Source organism: Procambarus clarkii, chromosome 31 (genome assembly GCF_040958095.1).
Source record: "Procambarus clarkii isolate CNS0578487 chromosome 31, FALCON_Pclarkii_2.0, whole genome shotgun sequence".
In the NCBI taxonomy this organism is placed as follows: domain Eukaryota; kingdom Metazoa; phylum Arthropoda; class Malacostraca; order Decapoda; family Cambaridae; genus Procambarus; species Procambarus clarkii.
In genome coordinates, this window is record NC_091180.1 from 31,087,344 (window position 1) to 31,105,295 (window position 17,952).

A 17,952-nucleotide genomic window follows, 5' to 3' on the forward strand; every position below is an offset into this window, starting at 1 on the left:
ACACTGGACACGCGGTATAACACACTGGACACGCGGTATAACACACTGGACACGCGGTATAACACACTGGACACGCGGTATAACACACTGGACACGCGGTATAACACACTGGACACGGGGTATAAGACACAGGACACGTGGCATAAGACACACAACCCACCACTACACTGGCGCCGCTGCGTACACTGCTCACTCCCAACACTGACTGGCTCTCCCCTGCCTGTCACCACACACACACATACACTGCTCTCCGCTTCACGCTCCACGGCTCCAGATCACAGCTATTCCTGCCTCCCCATTCATGCTCCCATGCTCCCACGTCATACCTCCCTATTCATGCTCCTATGTCATACCTCCCTATTCACGCTCCTACATCCTACACAGGCGGCCTCGGGTTGGGCTTGGGCAGTAGAAGAACTCCCAGAACCCCATCAACCAGGCATCAACCAGGTACCCAACTTACGTCAACATTGCTTTGGAGTAGTTAGTACATGTCTTTCACAGTTACTCAACCATTGTCACAACTACGGAAGCATTAGAAGAAAAACAAAATGCAAAATACACATACTTTTTTAAAATGCATTTTATAAGTGTGGCCATAGAGTGATAGACCATAAAATGATATCAATGAGGATTAATAGGTAAAGTAGGGCGTTGGATTTGACATGTTCTAACAAGCAGAGCACAAAAATAAAAAGGCCATAGCCAATATAATTTTATATTATAAATTTATATCCACAGTTCTGGCACATCTGTTACTCACTACACAAAGAAATCACAATAGCGTGATGCATCAAATGGACAAATCCACAAGGGCCGTGACTGCCGTAGGTTCGAACCCTCATCACGGCCCTTGTGGATTTGTTCTGCGTTTCTCATTTTCACATCAGATACAGAGTAGAATACAAGCCGCAACTTTGTGTCTTCCTCTGCAGATAATACAACTATCATCATCAAAATGACTTCTGTAGAAGACATTGAAAACTACAAGCCGGTATTAGTAGTATACGATTGGGCAACTGAAAATAAATTTCAACAGTGATAAGTTCCAGGTACGTAGGTATGGTAGAAATGAACTGAAACGAAACACAGGGTAATATTACATATAATATTATATAATGTTACACTGATTAGTAGTAGTTCCAGTGTAATATCAGTGTAGTAATATATTATACTGTATACATATTATAAAATTACTCCTGAAATACAGGGTACCGGACACAATCAGACCTGACCATAAAAGGAAAACGCCATGTATAAAAGACCTGGGAACTGGGTCATGTGACGACCTGACGTTTATTGAACATTACCAAGCAAATATTGCACCAACCAGCAAACATACGAGAACGTTCAAATTCAGGGATCCCACCACAGTCGTCATACTACTTACACCACTGTTGTTGCCCCGCCTCGAGTACTGCTCGGTACTCTTACCCTTTCAGAGCAGGGTACACTTGTGACAGAGGGAATATACACAGTTCGTATATTCCCCCAGCAAGCATAAGAAATCTTGCCGGAAGAAAGGAGGACCTCTTCTGGAGAAGTCTGCAGACTTCTCCAGAAGAAGAAGTCTGACTTCTCTAACAGAAGTTAGAGTCTAAAAGTCTAACAGAAGAGTTAGAAGCTCTTCTTTAAGAAGAGCTTCTTGAAGAGAAGTCTGCAGACTTCTCTTCAAGAAGCAATTATATGTATTCCTGCAAAAAGTGTCGGACCAACCGGGTTGCAGTGGATGTAGGCCTGTGAGCCGCTCCAAGCAACAGCCTGATGGACCAAGTTATCAAAAGCTGAGCCTGGCTGCAGACCGGGCTGGGAGTGGGGGGGGGGGACTTAGAACTTCCCCCGGAACAGTCTCCAAGTAAGCTGCAGGACATCAAGTTGGCCAATACTGCAGCGGTTGACCAAACGTGTTGGTGGGAGTCATTAGGGAAGCTGGTGGCGGGTGTGCGTGCCTATGGACCAGCACATCCTCACTCGCTTCACTAACACTACTCACAGTTACAGCTCCGCTCCTGTGCCAGGTAAGTCCACTACGGGCTCACCATAGCCCGTGCTACTTGCAACTTTTTGTTCGTAGTAGCTGAATTTAAAAACAACAACATTCACCAATACTCTACCTGCTTGCCTCGCCTCCAGAGCCCTGACTTTCAATCATTATCTACGTGTATACAACCTTTCCCCCCCCCCCTGAGGATTCAAAAACGTCAAGAAAACTTTATTTAAAGTGTCCAGAGGACCCACAACAGAAAACGGGTACGAAAGTACCCGTAACGAAAGTACGACACTTTCGCCAGTCGCTTCCATTTTCCAGTACAACGATTTTTGGCCTTAGTAACGCATACAAGCGAAAAGCGACGTTCTTTGTAAGAGGAAGAGTTGATTAACTGTGTACCGAGTTTGTTTTAAGTTATTCATATAACCCATTTTATCCCCAACAACTCTGTTGGTCCTACACTCCCCACTTCCTGCAAGAACTTAAGTGCTCCATGAAGAGAAGTCTGCAGACTTTAGCATGTAGGTGTTAGATGATCCACGACCTAGTCATATAAACTGCTAGCCACCACATCGTGTACAACAACACTTCAGTCACCTGGACACAGCCTCGAACCGCCCACCACACCTTCAGGTGAGATATCCTGTTTATTATGTCTTTGTAAGGGGAAGATATCTACTACACACAGGAGCCTTAATGAGGGTTCGAATGCATGTACTGGGTGTTCCCAGACACGCTCTAGCCAACTAAATGTCGACCATGTCGTGGCACAGTGGACTAGTGCGCATCTGGAAACACCCAGTACATAGGTTCCATCCCTCATCACGGCTCCTATGGATTTCTTCAGACATCTACTGTTAGAGGTCAGGCGCGTCAAGCCACGCTCAGCTGCTGGCAAATGGGCCGAGTTTCCTCCGCTGTGACGTCATAAAATATATATATATCAAACACACACATTGGTGCATTAGCCCACAGTCACTACAATGATTAGAAAAGCCGTTAAAGAATGGGACTCACTAGTGAACATTCTGCACCTACATCCGCCACCAAGATAATGTTATTAAAACACGACTATAACAGAAGGGATAAAGAAACAGGGAAAAAGGAGGAAACCCCACCTCCATTTAAAACTTTGACCCAAATATCAGAGTAACAAAGTTATCGCGAATTACCGAACTTAATTACGGGATCACCATAGCCCGTGCTACATGGACATTTCGTTCCGAGTAGCTAAATCTAAAACAACAGCAACTGATGCATTAGGTGAGTGGTGCAGCTCTGAGCTCCGGTACCGGTGAGGGTCTCACAGTTACGGTAATATTGCAGAGTTGACGTCTGCATGAGAGGTGATCTGCCTACCGTCACACCGTTACGTAACATACTCCCATGGCAATGTCCGTAGTGACAAGAGATGACGGACACGTCACGGGTTGGTAACACCGTGACAACTTACACGCCCAGGGTCCGTTTACGATTACGCTACATGACATAGGTCCCAAATTACTCCAATAACAACAAGATCTCTTTAGATCTTCGATCTAAATATTAACTATGGTCTCCTGCCACTTTATATTGGATTTTGCAACATCCATGAACAACACAGCGGACATTATCACCCGGAACACGAAGATTATATACAACATGTATTGACCGGGATAAATCTATTGATCACACTGATGTAGAGTACAGAGTTGGGTGGTGGCCATCACGTGAATAGAACAGTGCACAGTTACAAACCCATTAAGATTTCAACTTAGATTCAACAGAGCAGAAGTTGTTAAACACATATGGCAAAATCTTACTGAAGCGACCATACGAGTCATAAATACTCATACTCCGCCCAAGTAAAACAGAAACAAGCAACACATAGTGGGCCAGCCAGAGGCTTAGGGCCCGCGCAGGAATATCCCTAAAAGAGAGAAAAAAAAAAGAATAGATCATCAACTCCGCCGGAACTACCGCCACAGCTCGTTATTTGCAACTGTGGCCGTGAACTGTGTCTGGAGCCAGCGAGGGTTGGCGCCGCAATGTTGCAACCCAACCTTATAAACAAACGCTAAATGTTCATTCCATGCAGCCGCCAAACCCCCGTTTATGGATGAAATAAACTTAGAAATCAGGACAGGGCAAGTAGCACGGGCTATGGTGAGTCCGCAGTGGACTTACCTGGCACAGGAGCCGGGCTGTAACTTCCTATGTTTAGGGCGTTAAAAAGACTTAACGGCCTTTAATAATGGATATTGATAGACAACCACTTACCATCCCCCTAGATACAACTCACTACAGTCGACTAAATAGATACACAAGAAAACGTCTTCACCGTAGAGTGGGGTCCAAGACCTTACAAAAGTACGAGGTCCCTATACGTCATCGCTACTTGTAAACAAACTCGACCCAACCAGAAAACTATATAAAATGTTTTGTTTGGTGTACACACGAGGTGTGTAAGGTCATTGTGATGTCATAATGATAATGCCGGTACAGGCTTTGGATCCCATTGTAAATAGCCCTGTAAACACGCGACACGGTTTACAAGCTCAGGGCAATTATAATATTTCAAAGCTCATCAAAATATTAAAATTCTATATAAAAATCCTATTAGATATCTTTACATTTTGCGTTTTAAGAGAAAATTGAAGTTAATAGATGAAAAATGTCATACAATTTACGGTTTATATAGCCAATAAATTGGGTCCAATTCAACCAATTTATTTAGCTTAATGAAGCCTAAGCCGTAACTTTTGCTTCTGGTTGTTAAACGATTTGGTTCAGAATATTTGGTAATGTTTATTGTTTGTGATGTGTGTCTATGTATGTATTAACACAATGTACTGAACGGGGTGAGAATAGCTTCAGCTACCTCATCCCTTTGTGTGTATTTTACCTCAATAAACTTATTTCAATTTCAAAACGATTTGGCGGGTCGTATTCCAGGGAAAATTAGGATCAAGGACCTGCCCGAAACGCTATGCGTCCTGGTGGCCTTACAAGAATGCAAGAACTCTAGCATATATAAACAAAAATCATAAAACAAAGACATAAATAAACAAAAATCATAAAACTAGAGGAGTTACCCATCAAGAATTAACAAAGAAAACGGGTACTCACCTTTCGGGCGACTGCAGCCATTTTCTAATATCAGGAGAGTCTACTCTAGAGCATTCTAAGTCAACGATTCTTCTTTTCTTATGTTTCCAAGTTCTTATTTTCAAATAAAACTGAACACTTAAAACACGAATATAAAATATTGATCTAATTCATCACACTAAACCGTCGAGAGAAATATACGTATTCACATCACCAAGCGTTAGACCGGTCACATCTCTTCCAGATCGCAACACTAAGTAAACTCTGGCTCGCTCTCCGCTACTCTCCCCCGTCCACAGCCTCTCCTTCATATCATGCTTTCATAAGTCTGCAAAAAACAAGAAAACTAGATTTAATAAAGTGTTTAAGGGACATACTGTACATAAATTTGAAACCCTATAACCACGAAGGAAAGTTAAACAATAAATTACTTAATCGCTTTCGTGTAAATCAACACATCGTCAGAGGTACTTTTGAAGCCGCCTATTTACACCAAAGCTTACGGGTTATTCATGCCTGTAAGACCACCTCTTGGGTGGCTTAATCTTCATCAATTGCACAAAGCGATTACGTGATTTATTGCTTTATTTTCCTTCATAATTATAGGTTTTCATATTATTCAACTGTAATTTGTAAATTTGTATCGCGCGCGCGCGCGCGCGTGCGTGTGTGTGTGTGTGTGTGTGTGTGTGTGTGTGTGTGTGTGTGTGTGTGTGTGTGTGTGTGTGTGTGTGTGTGTGTGTGTGTGTGTGTGTGTGTGTGTGTGTGTGTGTGTGTGTGTGTGTGTGTGTGTGTGTGTGTGTGTGTGTGTGTGTGTGTGTGTGTGTGTGTGTGTGTGTGTGTGTGTGTGTGTGTGTGTGTGTGTGTGTGTGTGTGTGTGTGTGTGTGTGTGTGTGTGTGTGTGTGTGTGTGTGTGTGTGTGTGTGTGTGTGTGTGTGTGTGTGTGTGTGTGTGTGTGTGTGTGTGTGTGTGTGTGTGTGTGTGTGTGTGTGTGTGTGTGTGTGTGTGTGTGTGTGTGTGTGTGTGTGTGTGTGTGTGTGTGTGTGTGTGTGTGTGTGTGTGTGTGTGTGTGTGTGTACGAGGTACTAAGTGTTCCGGTGTTAATATCCCTCTAGAGTGATAAGACTAAGGCCATCATCACACCACATGTGTACATGTTGAGGGTAGACTGAGACAACGTTTCGCCCGTAACCTCTACATAAAGACCTATGCAATACAATGCAATTATTTAATAAATTCCTTACAGGCGATATGATTGCAAATATAATTATCTCTCGCTTGTGTTTCTTTACACCACCCCATTACCTAGTTATGTAAATAATTATATAAAGTACTGTACATAGATTGTGATACGCAGACATTCTACGTAAAACTCGATATAATCGGGAGCAGAAGTCACATTTCGACACGCACAATGACACAATGAGTCGTGGCCTAGTTTTGTTTCCAGTGTAACAGCAACAAGTCCTCGATTATGTACACAAAACACATTCAAGGCTGGAGAGTTGGTTGTTATTCTGAATGTGTGATCAACTTCCTCTTGATGAATACAGGTATGACCCAGCTGGTAGCCGTGCCCCCTTGTCCTCACTGGTATTTGCTCAACTATTATTCTCAACATCAAATGGATTGGTTGACAGCAGTGCAACATAGGTACGCGTGCACAACCAAAAAGAGGCCGGTAGGTGAGTTGACAGCACGCTGGACACGTAATCCTGTGCTTATACTATACTATACCACATGACCAATCCTGTGGTCCAGGGTTCAATTCCCGGCGCCGGCGAGAAACAACGGACAGAATTTTTTCACCCTGATGCCCGTTACCTAGCAGTAAATAGGTACCTGGGAGTTAGACAGCTGTTACGGGCTGCTCCATGTGTGTGTATGAGAGAGGGGGGGTAATAGTAGCTAGTAACAGTTACGGGGACCAAAATCCAGTTGCACCCATATAAGACAATTCAAGTTATGGAACGAAGAACCAAGTGGGAGTGGCCAACTCGTCCTCCTAACAGAGCGTCGCATTCTGACGTATACTCTACCTATGGACCAAAATTGTACTAGAAAATGGAAGCGGCTCGCGAAATTGACATACTGTCTCGTTTTCTGTTTTGGTAGGTTAGGATAAGGCACTTTAGTACGACAGTTTCTTGACGTTGGGAAACCTTATGACGGACTGGAGTGTTGAGTTTCATCCCAATCTTATTTAGATGCTGCTGAACTTCTCTCCATCTTGTGTGATTATGAAGTATATTACTTTATATAAACACTTGCATGCAAAGAATAACACAATGTATTGGAGTCTAGTCACAGTTGGTGCTGGCTTCAATCTCAATTCTTCAAACGATAAAAATACAAGTGAACGACCAAAGAATTGCAGTACAGACTGTGAGGGCGGATAAGAATGTAATACAATAACCAAGTTGAATCTGAAATATTTTCTTTACTTGTGTAAACAGTCACATTTTGGACATTTTGTTGCCATCAAGATAGTTTAAAACTATTTTACTATACCGTTTTCGGCAGGTAAACAGATCTACACATGTATTTACTTCATGTTGCTAGCTGTGCAACATAACTAGGCACACAACTATGTCCTCTCCTTAAACATCACCATATTGAAATAATTGTGGTTTAAGTTTCTTATCTTGTTTACATAAGTGTTGTATTCCCATACATGCGTTAGTGTTTATTCCCCTCCACACGCAGCCCCAGCCCCGCCACAAGCCCCTTCAGCCCAGCCCAGCCCCCCTCCCCCGGCACAGCCCCATCCCCAAGCCCTTGTCCAGTGAAGCCCCAATCACCTCCCAAGAACCATAACAGCACACACACTCACAGGCCTTCACCACAACCACTGTGCCCAAATGCCGGCACAGCTCTCTGCATTGTGTCACACTCAAGGCAAGATAAGGCAAGATAAGCCAAAAACAGCCATGCCCACCATGATAACGTCACGCTGAATATGCCACACCACAACAATGTTATGGTGTGTAGTTACCCATCATTGTCTACGGGGGAAGTGAGGTCTAGCTATGCCCCCACCCACTAGTCTTATACATGTTGCATTTCTACTTAACTAATCTGACTTTCAAATTCTTTGTCGAGTCTGGCCTTAAAGTTGTGGATGGAGGTGGCTTCCACAGCTTCTTTTAGAGCATTCCACTACCCGTACAGGGTACGATTTGCCGCCGGAGGTTGCTAGTTTATTGTGCACCCCATACTCATCCTGTCAGCGGTAGCGTAAAAAGAATTAGAGGGCACAAAAGGTCTTCATCAGACCTCAGCGGAGAATATTACATTCACAAGTACATATATTCTGCACACCTTATAATTATGTCAGCTAGTTAGGCGTTGAAATGAAAAATCTATGAATTTACAATTAAAAGATCACACATTAATGGTAGGTCTTTTTGCTAATACTTAGTTGTTTTAGCTACAGAGGAATTTCAGTGTCAGGTGTGTGTATTATTAGTCTTCACACAACCCTGTTTTTTTTTAATCTCATATGTCATTCCATTGACCTTGGCTGTTGTGTACGTGCCCAACAAGGTCGAGTAGTACGAACACACGTACGAGTGCCACTTAACACGGTACCAAATGGACCCCCAAGACAATTTCTGGAATTGTCACCCCAGGCTAGTCCAAGCCTGGGGTGTGGAGGCCATTGTGAAGCCTGGGGGGGTCATGGAGAGAGTGTAAGGTTCCGCACGAAGGGTCACAAACTTGCATCTCACCTGTGGCTAATTTTCGGGTGGCGGCGAGTGCGAGTGACACCTGATATAAAGATATTCACCGTGTGAGAGAGAGGCGCACTTCACAATGCCAATACTTGTGTGGTACACTCACACGTACAAGGAGAAAGGCAAATGTCAGATCAAATTTTTTATTATTATTATTATATTATTATTATTATATTATTATAAAATATATATATACACACACACACACACACACACACACACACACACACACACACACACACACACACACACACACACACACACATATACACAGTCAGTCCTAAGATTCCCCAAGGTCAAGAAACTGTCCTACTAAAGTGCCCTTATCTTAACCTACCAGAGGACCCGAAACTGAAAACGGGACAATATGACAATTTCGCCAGCCGCTTCCATTTGCTTTTGACCTTGCGCTAATGTATGCCACGATTTTTGCCCTTGGGATAAAGTAGTACGTCAAAATACGCATGTTGTATTAGGAGGACATGTTTGATACATTCTTAGGCGAGGAACGCGGAGGGGCGGCCACAGTGGAATGCTATCGATTCAATTCAGACTGGAATTTACATTTTTTTTCCCTGCGTCCATCTCCCTAATTAGTCCTGGACACGAAAGGAAATTATGAAGAGAAAGCGTTAGACTGGAATGACTATATAACATGCCAGGAGAGATTAGGAGCGGAGAGGAGTGAAAGGAATAACGTCCAACTACTTAGACCTTTGGGGATCGAACGCAGTCCTGCATGAAGCTAGTCCGTTGCTGCACCAACCAGTGCAAGTGGCTTGGACATTATTCGGGGAAGGGCGGGGGGGGGGGAATATTCACCACGCGAAATTATATATATATTTATATATATAATTATATATATTTATATATATATAAAGGTAAAAACATGGGGGATACATAAGGGATAAATGGGGGATGAAGCACATAAGGATAAAGGTAACTGCGGAAGGCCTATTGGCCCATACGAGGCAGCTCCTATCTACATACAAAGATTAATCAGGTGTTAATCTGTTTTTGTTATTAGTACATCCAAGAATGAAGGATGTTCAAAAACATCCTTCATGTCCATCCAAAACAGGAACCTCTTTAAGCACCAACGTATACACTAAGCCCACCAACATAGGACTATGCTTTTACTGTAGAAGGAGTGCCCCCAAAGATACAAAGCCAGTGTTCTCAATGTTTATATTCGTCGAGCGCTTACCCACTGCTCCGAATGGAGCAACGTGAGTAGAGAGTTTGAAAGACTAACTCAGGTATTGGTGAACAACGGATATAGCAACGCGGAAATAAACGCTGCTATAAGAAGACACTTGGACCGATGGTATAATCCTGAACCTAGAACAGAAACCACAGTACCTCCAATAAAATTATATTACAAATCAACCATGCACAGTGAACATATAAAAGAGGAAAGAATAATGAAAGAAATAATCCGTAAAGGAGTAAAAAGCACTACTCCTAACCAAAACATAAACCTGATCATATTCTACAAAACCAAGAAAACTTCCGAACTCCTTATCAAAAACAGCCCGAAGCCGACGGAGAACCCTCTACAGCAGTCAAGCGTTGTATACATATACACTTGCCCCCACGAAGGATGCAACCTTCAATGTAAGTACATAGGTATGACGTCGACCAAGCTGACGAGGCGTTTGACATGTGATCTTCAATCCGGTGCCCCCAGGAATCACATGAGACAAGCCCATGACATCACCCTAACAAGAGAAATGTTGAACAAAAATACCTGTATAATAGACAAAACCCAAGATGCAAGAAGATTACAAATTCTTGAAGCAATTCACATAAGAATAGAACAACCTACCATGAACACCCAAATCACGGAACTACTTACTCTACCCACCATGAGAGTAAGGACAAGACCAGAACATAACGATGCCAACACTGATTCAACATAACAGGCCAATTACACCCGATTAATCTTTGTATGGAGATAGGAGCTGCCTCGTATGGACCAATAGGCCTTCCGCAGTTACCTTTATTTTTATGTTCTAATGTGCTTCATCCCCCATTTATCCCTTATGTATCCCCCATGTTTTTACCTTTATTGTCTTATCGCCTGACCCAGTGCAGGTATAAATCAACCAATTATATATATATATATATATATGTACGATACTGAGCCTAGGAAAAGTTAAGTTTGATTCCTGCCTTCTTTTTCGGGCCCTCTACAAAATTGATTAATACGGATTATGAATACAAAATAAGCTAAAAAATGATATAGGCGTCTTTGGGAGCCGTCCGCCGCTTAATCGAGCCTTGCTAATAGAACCAAAACAATTAACCTAGGCCCAGCTATAAACAAAATATATTATCAAATATATTTGAGAACTTTTATTTAGAGACCTACAATACGGAACAGCTGATGAATGAGAGCCAGGATGGGTGGCGAGGTCTGCGGAACCAGGAGTAATGGTTACTAGTTCAGCTCTTCTCTAGGTAGGTTATCCAACCACTTGGGCTGGACGGTAGAGTGACGGTCTCGCTTCATGCAGGTCGGCGTTCAATCTCCGACCGTCCACAAGTGGTTGGACACCATTCCTTTCCTCCGTCCCATCCCAAATCCTTATTCTGACCCCTTCCCAGTGCTATATAGTCGTAATGGCTTGGCGCTTTCCCTTTATAATTCCATTCCTTCCTTCCAGGAAGGTTTTCCATCTTTGACGGATGACTTCACGTGAAAATTTACTATCGTCAATTAGGCTCAATTAGGGAGAGGTAGAACAGCTTATTGGCAGAGCGCGGGTGCATGGGGGAATTGTGTAAAAACCTGGTTTGTCTCCGAGAGACTGCAGGATCCGTGGTAGGTTGATTTCCTGGTTGCAATTCTTATACCATGTCCTAGCGCAGTCGATTAAGGCGCGTCTGGGATCCTCTCGGACGTAGGTTCGAACCCTCGTCACGGCCCTTATGGATTTGTTCAGGCTCAATTGATGGCGTTTATTCAGGCAGACGAGGTGTCTGCCGAAGCCTCCGCTGTATCGCTCACTTGACGTCACCAGTGGCAGCCGTCACCACAAGGAGAGGCCCGCACCACTTCCTCCGTTACCGGAATATTACCTCAAGGACAATAAGGTATTTCCTGTAGCAGCTCTCACCTGTTATCCACGCCACCTCACACACACACACTCACACACACACACACACACACACACACACACACCGATACCCGCCCTCCAATCACCACGCGACATAACTGCTTGTCAATCGAGTAAATAACACCGCACAACAGGAGTTCTACAAGTGTGTAGTGTAAAGTTCTACCAGTGATCTACAACACAGGGTACAGCAGGAGACCCCCAGAACTGTGGCGCGCTACCAGCACATACACACACATTCTCCACCCAACAATACACACGTATATACAATCTCTTAAATATACTGTGAAAACCAAAGCATAAAGTACAAAAGTGGACACTTCACGCCAACTACAACGGCATTACATGCTGTGTACCGTGTCTGTATCTGGCTAAAACCCTCAATTAAAATTAAACTGGAGTCTGTAGCTCCTTAAAAAGATTACTCTTATCATTGCGGCAGATGTTCATTCCTGGGGAGAGTGATAGTATACATACTATAGTACATGTTATCACCACCGCCTTCCCCCTCCCCCCCCCCCTCCCCAACAGTCACTATCTTTGCCATTGCCGCCCCTAACCCCCCCCCCCCACACCCGACACACCACGAAGCTGCAGAAGATTCAAAGCTATGCCAAAAGACTAGTTCCAGAACCAAGAGGTACGAGTTACGAGGAAAGCCTGCGTGACTTGCACCTCGCGTCGCTGGAAGACAGAAGAGTTTGGGTAGACATGATTACCACATACAAAATTCTTAAGGGAATGGACAGGATAGATAGTGACATTTAGTATGGGTGGAACATGAACAAGGCGACACAGGTATAAACAGTACACAAATGAGCCACACAATGTACTAGAGGCATTGATGTGGTGGAGACTGACTCCATACACAGTTTCAAATGTAGATACGCGTACTAGTGGCTGTACAAGAATGTAACAACTCTTGTATATATCTCAAAAAAAAAAAATATAAGAGCCCAGTAGGCTCAGGAACCTGTACACCAGTCGATTGACAGTTGAGAGGCGGGACCAAAGAGCCAGAGCTCAACCCCCACAAGCACAACTAGGTAAGCACTCCAAGAGTTGGAAATGGTACAAAGGAAATTGACCTAAGAAGAAACCTAGGTGACAATGAACAAATCCACAAGTGTAACACCACATTGTTTGAGTTAGGAAAACACTTTTTGTCAAATGTTGATACTGTTCTGAAAAGATTTCCCAATTTTGCACCCGCAAGATAACGTAAGCTTTTAAGGGTTGATAAATGTTAATCTTCTTGTTTGAGGAGCTGTTCACTTGAGACAGTTAAGCAAGTCCTAGCTGTGTCTGGGTACAAGTGACAGGATGAACAACCCAGCGGGTTTTCTTCCTATTGGGGAGTGTTGTACATTCTGCTATGGCGGTATGTTCACTCACAAGATGAGTGGCGCTGCCCAATAAACTCGCCCCTCGGGGCAAAATTAAAAAATTAACCAGTTGATGTTGTTGTAGAATGATTAAGTTGTTGTTGTTGACCCGGGGATGGTCGAAGGTTACTCGGTAGCGGGCAGGAATTGGAGTACCAAACGCCCACTGCTTTTCCAGGGTTTTATTATGAAAATATATGTCTTCTACACCGGGCCAGGATCTAGCTAGGAGTGTGTGAGAGAGCGTGTCCGTTGCCCAGGGCTGTCTCTGAAGGTCTGGAGGGCGCAGGGCTACGCTGTGTATTCAGATCTGCTGACAACGTTGTTGACACCTATTAAGTTGTTTAGCGCCGGCCATAATCAGAAGAGGGTATTAGGTCACCCCATGTGTGTGTGTCCAGGGCACGTCCACTGTTTAACACAAGGGCCGTGACGAAGGTTCGAACCCACGTCCGAGAGGATCCCAGACGCTGACTGTCTCGACTGTCAGGATTGACAGACGCTGACTGCCACAGACGCTGTGACTTAATCGACTGAGCTACGACATGGTAAAAGAATTGTCGTAGCTCAGTCGATTAAGGCAGTGTCTGGGATACTCTCGGGCGTAGGTTCGAACCTCCGTCACGGCCCTTGTGAATTTGTTCATTTGATGCATCACGCTATTGCGATTTCTGTGTGTACTGGGTGACAATGCTTGGAAGGAGGAGGAGGTAAGTGTGGGGGAGAGGTGGCACCCCCACAGCAACCCCCCCCCCCACAGTAACCCAATACTCCAGTAAGACCACCGTGTTCCACCTGCCCTCAGCATCTCCTCTACCACAGTCACCACCTCCACCACACCCGGCCTTACACAACTCCCTCCACACCACGCATATGCTCTCTGCCTCCACCCAAACTCTCATACTCTCCCGTTTTCTGTTGCGGGTCCTCTGGTAGGTTAGGATAAGGGCACTTTAGTATGACAGTTTCTGGACGTTAGGGAACCTTAGGGGGACGGGCCTCACTATCACTCAAGAGCGGGAATGTGTCCAAATTATGACTTTGGATATAATGTAGAGGCCTACAATACGGAATATACGCCTCTACATTCCCCTTGAGCAATGCACAATAATACAATATGTGGCTCGCCACACAAGTGTCTCAGCCAGCATGTGTGGTGGAGCACACATGCACCAGTAGACTGACTGTTGAGAGGCGGGACCAAAGAGCTGAAGCTCAACCCCTGCAAGCACAACTAGGCGAGTACATGGAGCAGCAGTCCACCAAAACGGCTCTACTATACCACAGCCAAGAGTGTTCACATGTATATTTTTTTACCCCAGTCGTAGCCATTCATTTACAATGGCATCTATCATATTTATATATATACAAAGTCTTTGGGTCAGATTCACGAAGGAGTTACGCAAGCACCTACGAACGTGTGTATCTTTCCTCAATCTTTGACGGCTTTGGTTACATTTATTAAAACAGTTTACAAGCATGAAAACTTGCCAATCAACTGTTGTTATTGTTATAAACAGCCTCCTGTGCTTCGGAGCTCATTAACTGTTTAAAATTGTAAACAAAGCCGCTAAAGATTGAGAATAGATGTACATGTTCGTAAGTGCTTGAGTAACTGCTTCGTGAATCTGGCCCAGGGTTAGAAATGTCCTCCTACATAACCAGCACATATAATGTCTTGTCTCCTACACTGACATTACAGCTACATCAGTCACTCAACACTCAACCACTGATGGAGAGACTTGAGTTATTTTGCCAGCTCAAGTTACAGTTACATCAGTGTTTCATTACTCGTTACATAAAGGTTTCATTACATAGTGACGCTTGGGAACTAATCCAGGACACCAGTAACTTTTGGAAATGTATCAATATATTAGATAACGTCGTATGGCCTGCCCAGTAGCCCACAATGCTACTATTCACTCAGAAATCACAACAGCTTCATGTATCAAACCCTCATCATGTAGATTATAGGTTCGAACCCCCTTCGAATATAGGTACGAACCGTCATCATTGCCCTTGTGGATTTATTCATGTTATTATTGTTAGTATTGTAATGCGGTGCTGTTGTTGACATTCACAATGCTAAGGTGTTCAACCTTCCTACTTAGGCAAGGCACGGCCAGTTATCATGGCTCGTGGGGAAAGATGCCGGGAGGGGGGAAATGGGAAGGAGTGGGGGAAGGGAGAAAAGGAGTGGGGGATAGGGGGGAGGATGGAGTGGGGGAGGGGGAAAGAGGGAGAGGGGAAGGTGGGAGCCAGCATGAATGAACACAATAGAACAAAGAAGGCACAGAGCGAGACATCTCTACTCACCTGCATCGGCCTGTGTCCACCTGTGTTGCCCCCCCCCCCCCCCACCCCGCCGCGCCCGCCCACAAGAACGCACTCCCCCAGCCTCTCGCCTCCACCCACCAGTGCTGCCCATGCCTATACAACCAGTGTACAGATACCCGAGGGCCTCACCATGGACCCTACCCACACCTTGTACTGTACGGTATAAACTAGTTCACGGTGACATTTACAAGAGGCAGCCAGAGTCAGGGGCATCACGCTCGAGACCAGCATCACCCTTCATAATTGTCTTGTGAAGGTCCCCAGCATCACTCTGCTCTCGTCCACCAACGGTAAACACAGCTGAAAAACTGCTCTAGCAGTCCCAGCTGGGTCTCCTGAGCCTGCTCTTCCCCCAGCTCCATGCCCAAGTAATGGCTTCATACCAACTCACAGCTTGACTTAGATAATACCTGGGAGAAGTACTGAAACTTCTTGTATCACTAAAAGTACATTATTGTACACACATACACACTTGACACTACACTAAATGTACAGTAACACCCCTGAGAGTACGATACTCCCTCTTACTTGGATACAAGTAGTATACTTCACCCCATGTTCAGTACCCTAGTACTGAACTTGGGTCAAACGCATTACCTACGACCCCCGGCGAGGTTCAGCACCCCACCACTCCCCCCAGCTCCTCCACCCACACTCCACCAACACCCCCCACCCCCCACCTATACGGTGGTGGTGACCTCTGCTGCCTCACCCTCCTGCACCATCACACCATCACCCCTGCAGGCACCCCACATCCAACTTAATTTATATAAGCAATACATTGCCACGTAGTATAACTTGATCAAGTTAGAGTGACGGGCACCGCCTTGACCACTATCTACGTGAATGTGAACACCTGAGAGATATCAGAAATATGTGTAGAATAATAAACCCCACATTGTTTGAGTTAGGAAAACACTATTTGTCAAATATTTATGCTGTTAAAAGATTTCCCCATTTTGCACCTGCAAGATAACGTAAGCTTTTAAGGGTTGATAGATGTTAATTTTCTTGTTTGAGGAGCTGTTCACTTGAGACAGTTAAGCAAGTCCCAGCTGTGTCTGGGTACAAGTGACAGGATGAACAACCCAGCGGGTTTTCTTCCTATTGGGGAGTGTTGTACATGCTGCTATGGCGGTGTGTCCACTCACAAGATGAGTGGCGCTGCCCAATAAACTCGCCCCTCGGGGCAAAATTTAAAATTTAAATTTAAGTTGGTGTGTACTGGGTTCACACAGTTCTCTCCACTGTGTAAACCCAATACATAGAACTGAAGGTATAAGTAAATGGTGATTAATACAGGTTAATGAGGATGGACAGAGGGAATGATCGGGTGTGGGGGGGGGGCATACACCAAGCAATCGCCTCAACATAAACAGGGTGACGTCAGCGGCATGTGAGAAACTGTTTGAACAAGAAATAACGGAAATAATCTATGAAAAACGGCTGACGAAACTTACAAACTTAAACACACACGAGCAATAGGAATACAAGGAAATATTCCCTCGGCCCCAGAGGTGGTGGCGATGTGGAGTAACTACTAACGAGGCGTTCCAGTCTTGGAACAGTAGTGCAGGCTTAAAACAACCCAATTATCGAACAAGATATTCCAACACCAACATTGGCCTCGATGAGGACAGCAAACCGGCGGCTTGTCCAAGTTCCACCCCCCCCCCCCCCCCCCACCTTTCCCCTCCATTTGCTTTGATACTTTTTTCCGGTTGGATTTCGAAATTCAAGTCTTAGCATTAACTCGGGTTGCTGAGCACTGGGACGGTCCTCCAGTCCAGAAAAGTGTTGTTTTGGACGCCGGTGAAACTGGTGGAACACTGATCGATGGCTTACATATACCGCCACAACAGATGATTGATAAAGATAAAGTCACCCAAGAGGTGGCACGGGCATGAATAGCCCGTAAGACTGTAACACCTCCAAATTGTACCACCACTCTACTGCACCACTATAATGGAACACTAAACTAATAATGTAAACACTACTTATCCTGAGTAACACTTCCTCATCGGTTGCACTTGATAACACTGTTATGAAACACGGTAATGTGAGCTGACATATGATGGTTACACCGGAACCAAAAGATACACTGCCAATAAGGAAATGCTAACACAAGGATTAAATACGCTGCCACCATCTGCCTTTGACCATTGAGACTATATCAAGCAACGAGGCAAGAAACATTGCTTGACTTGGAGAGTACTTTCTATGACTCATTAATTATGGAAACGGTTGTCAGCCACTATATCCAAAAAGGCTAAGAGGATTCAACAATTGACACA

The 17,952-nt window shown here is 44.5% G+C and overlaps 1 protein-coding gene across 1 annotated transcript in view; it reads right to left on the reverse strand.

The window, feature by feature from the left end:
• Window positions 1-17,952, reverse strand: part of LOC123758853 (AKT-interacting protein) — a 98,974-nt gene that overhangs the window by 63,108 nt on the left and 17,914 nt on the right. The window contains exon 2 of the mRNA XM_045743598.2: window positions 5,099-5,405. Coding sequence (XP_045599554.2) covers window positions 5,099-5,119 — 21 coding nt within the window. The 5' untranslated portion in view covers window positions 5,120-5,405. The remainder of the gene's footprint in view (window positions 1-5,098; window positions 5,406-17,952) is intronic.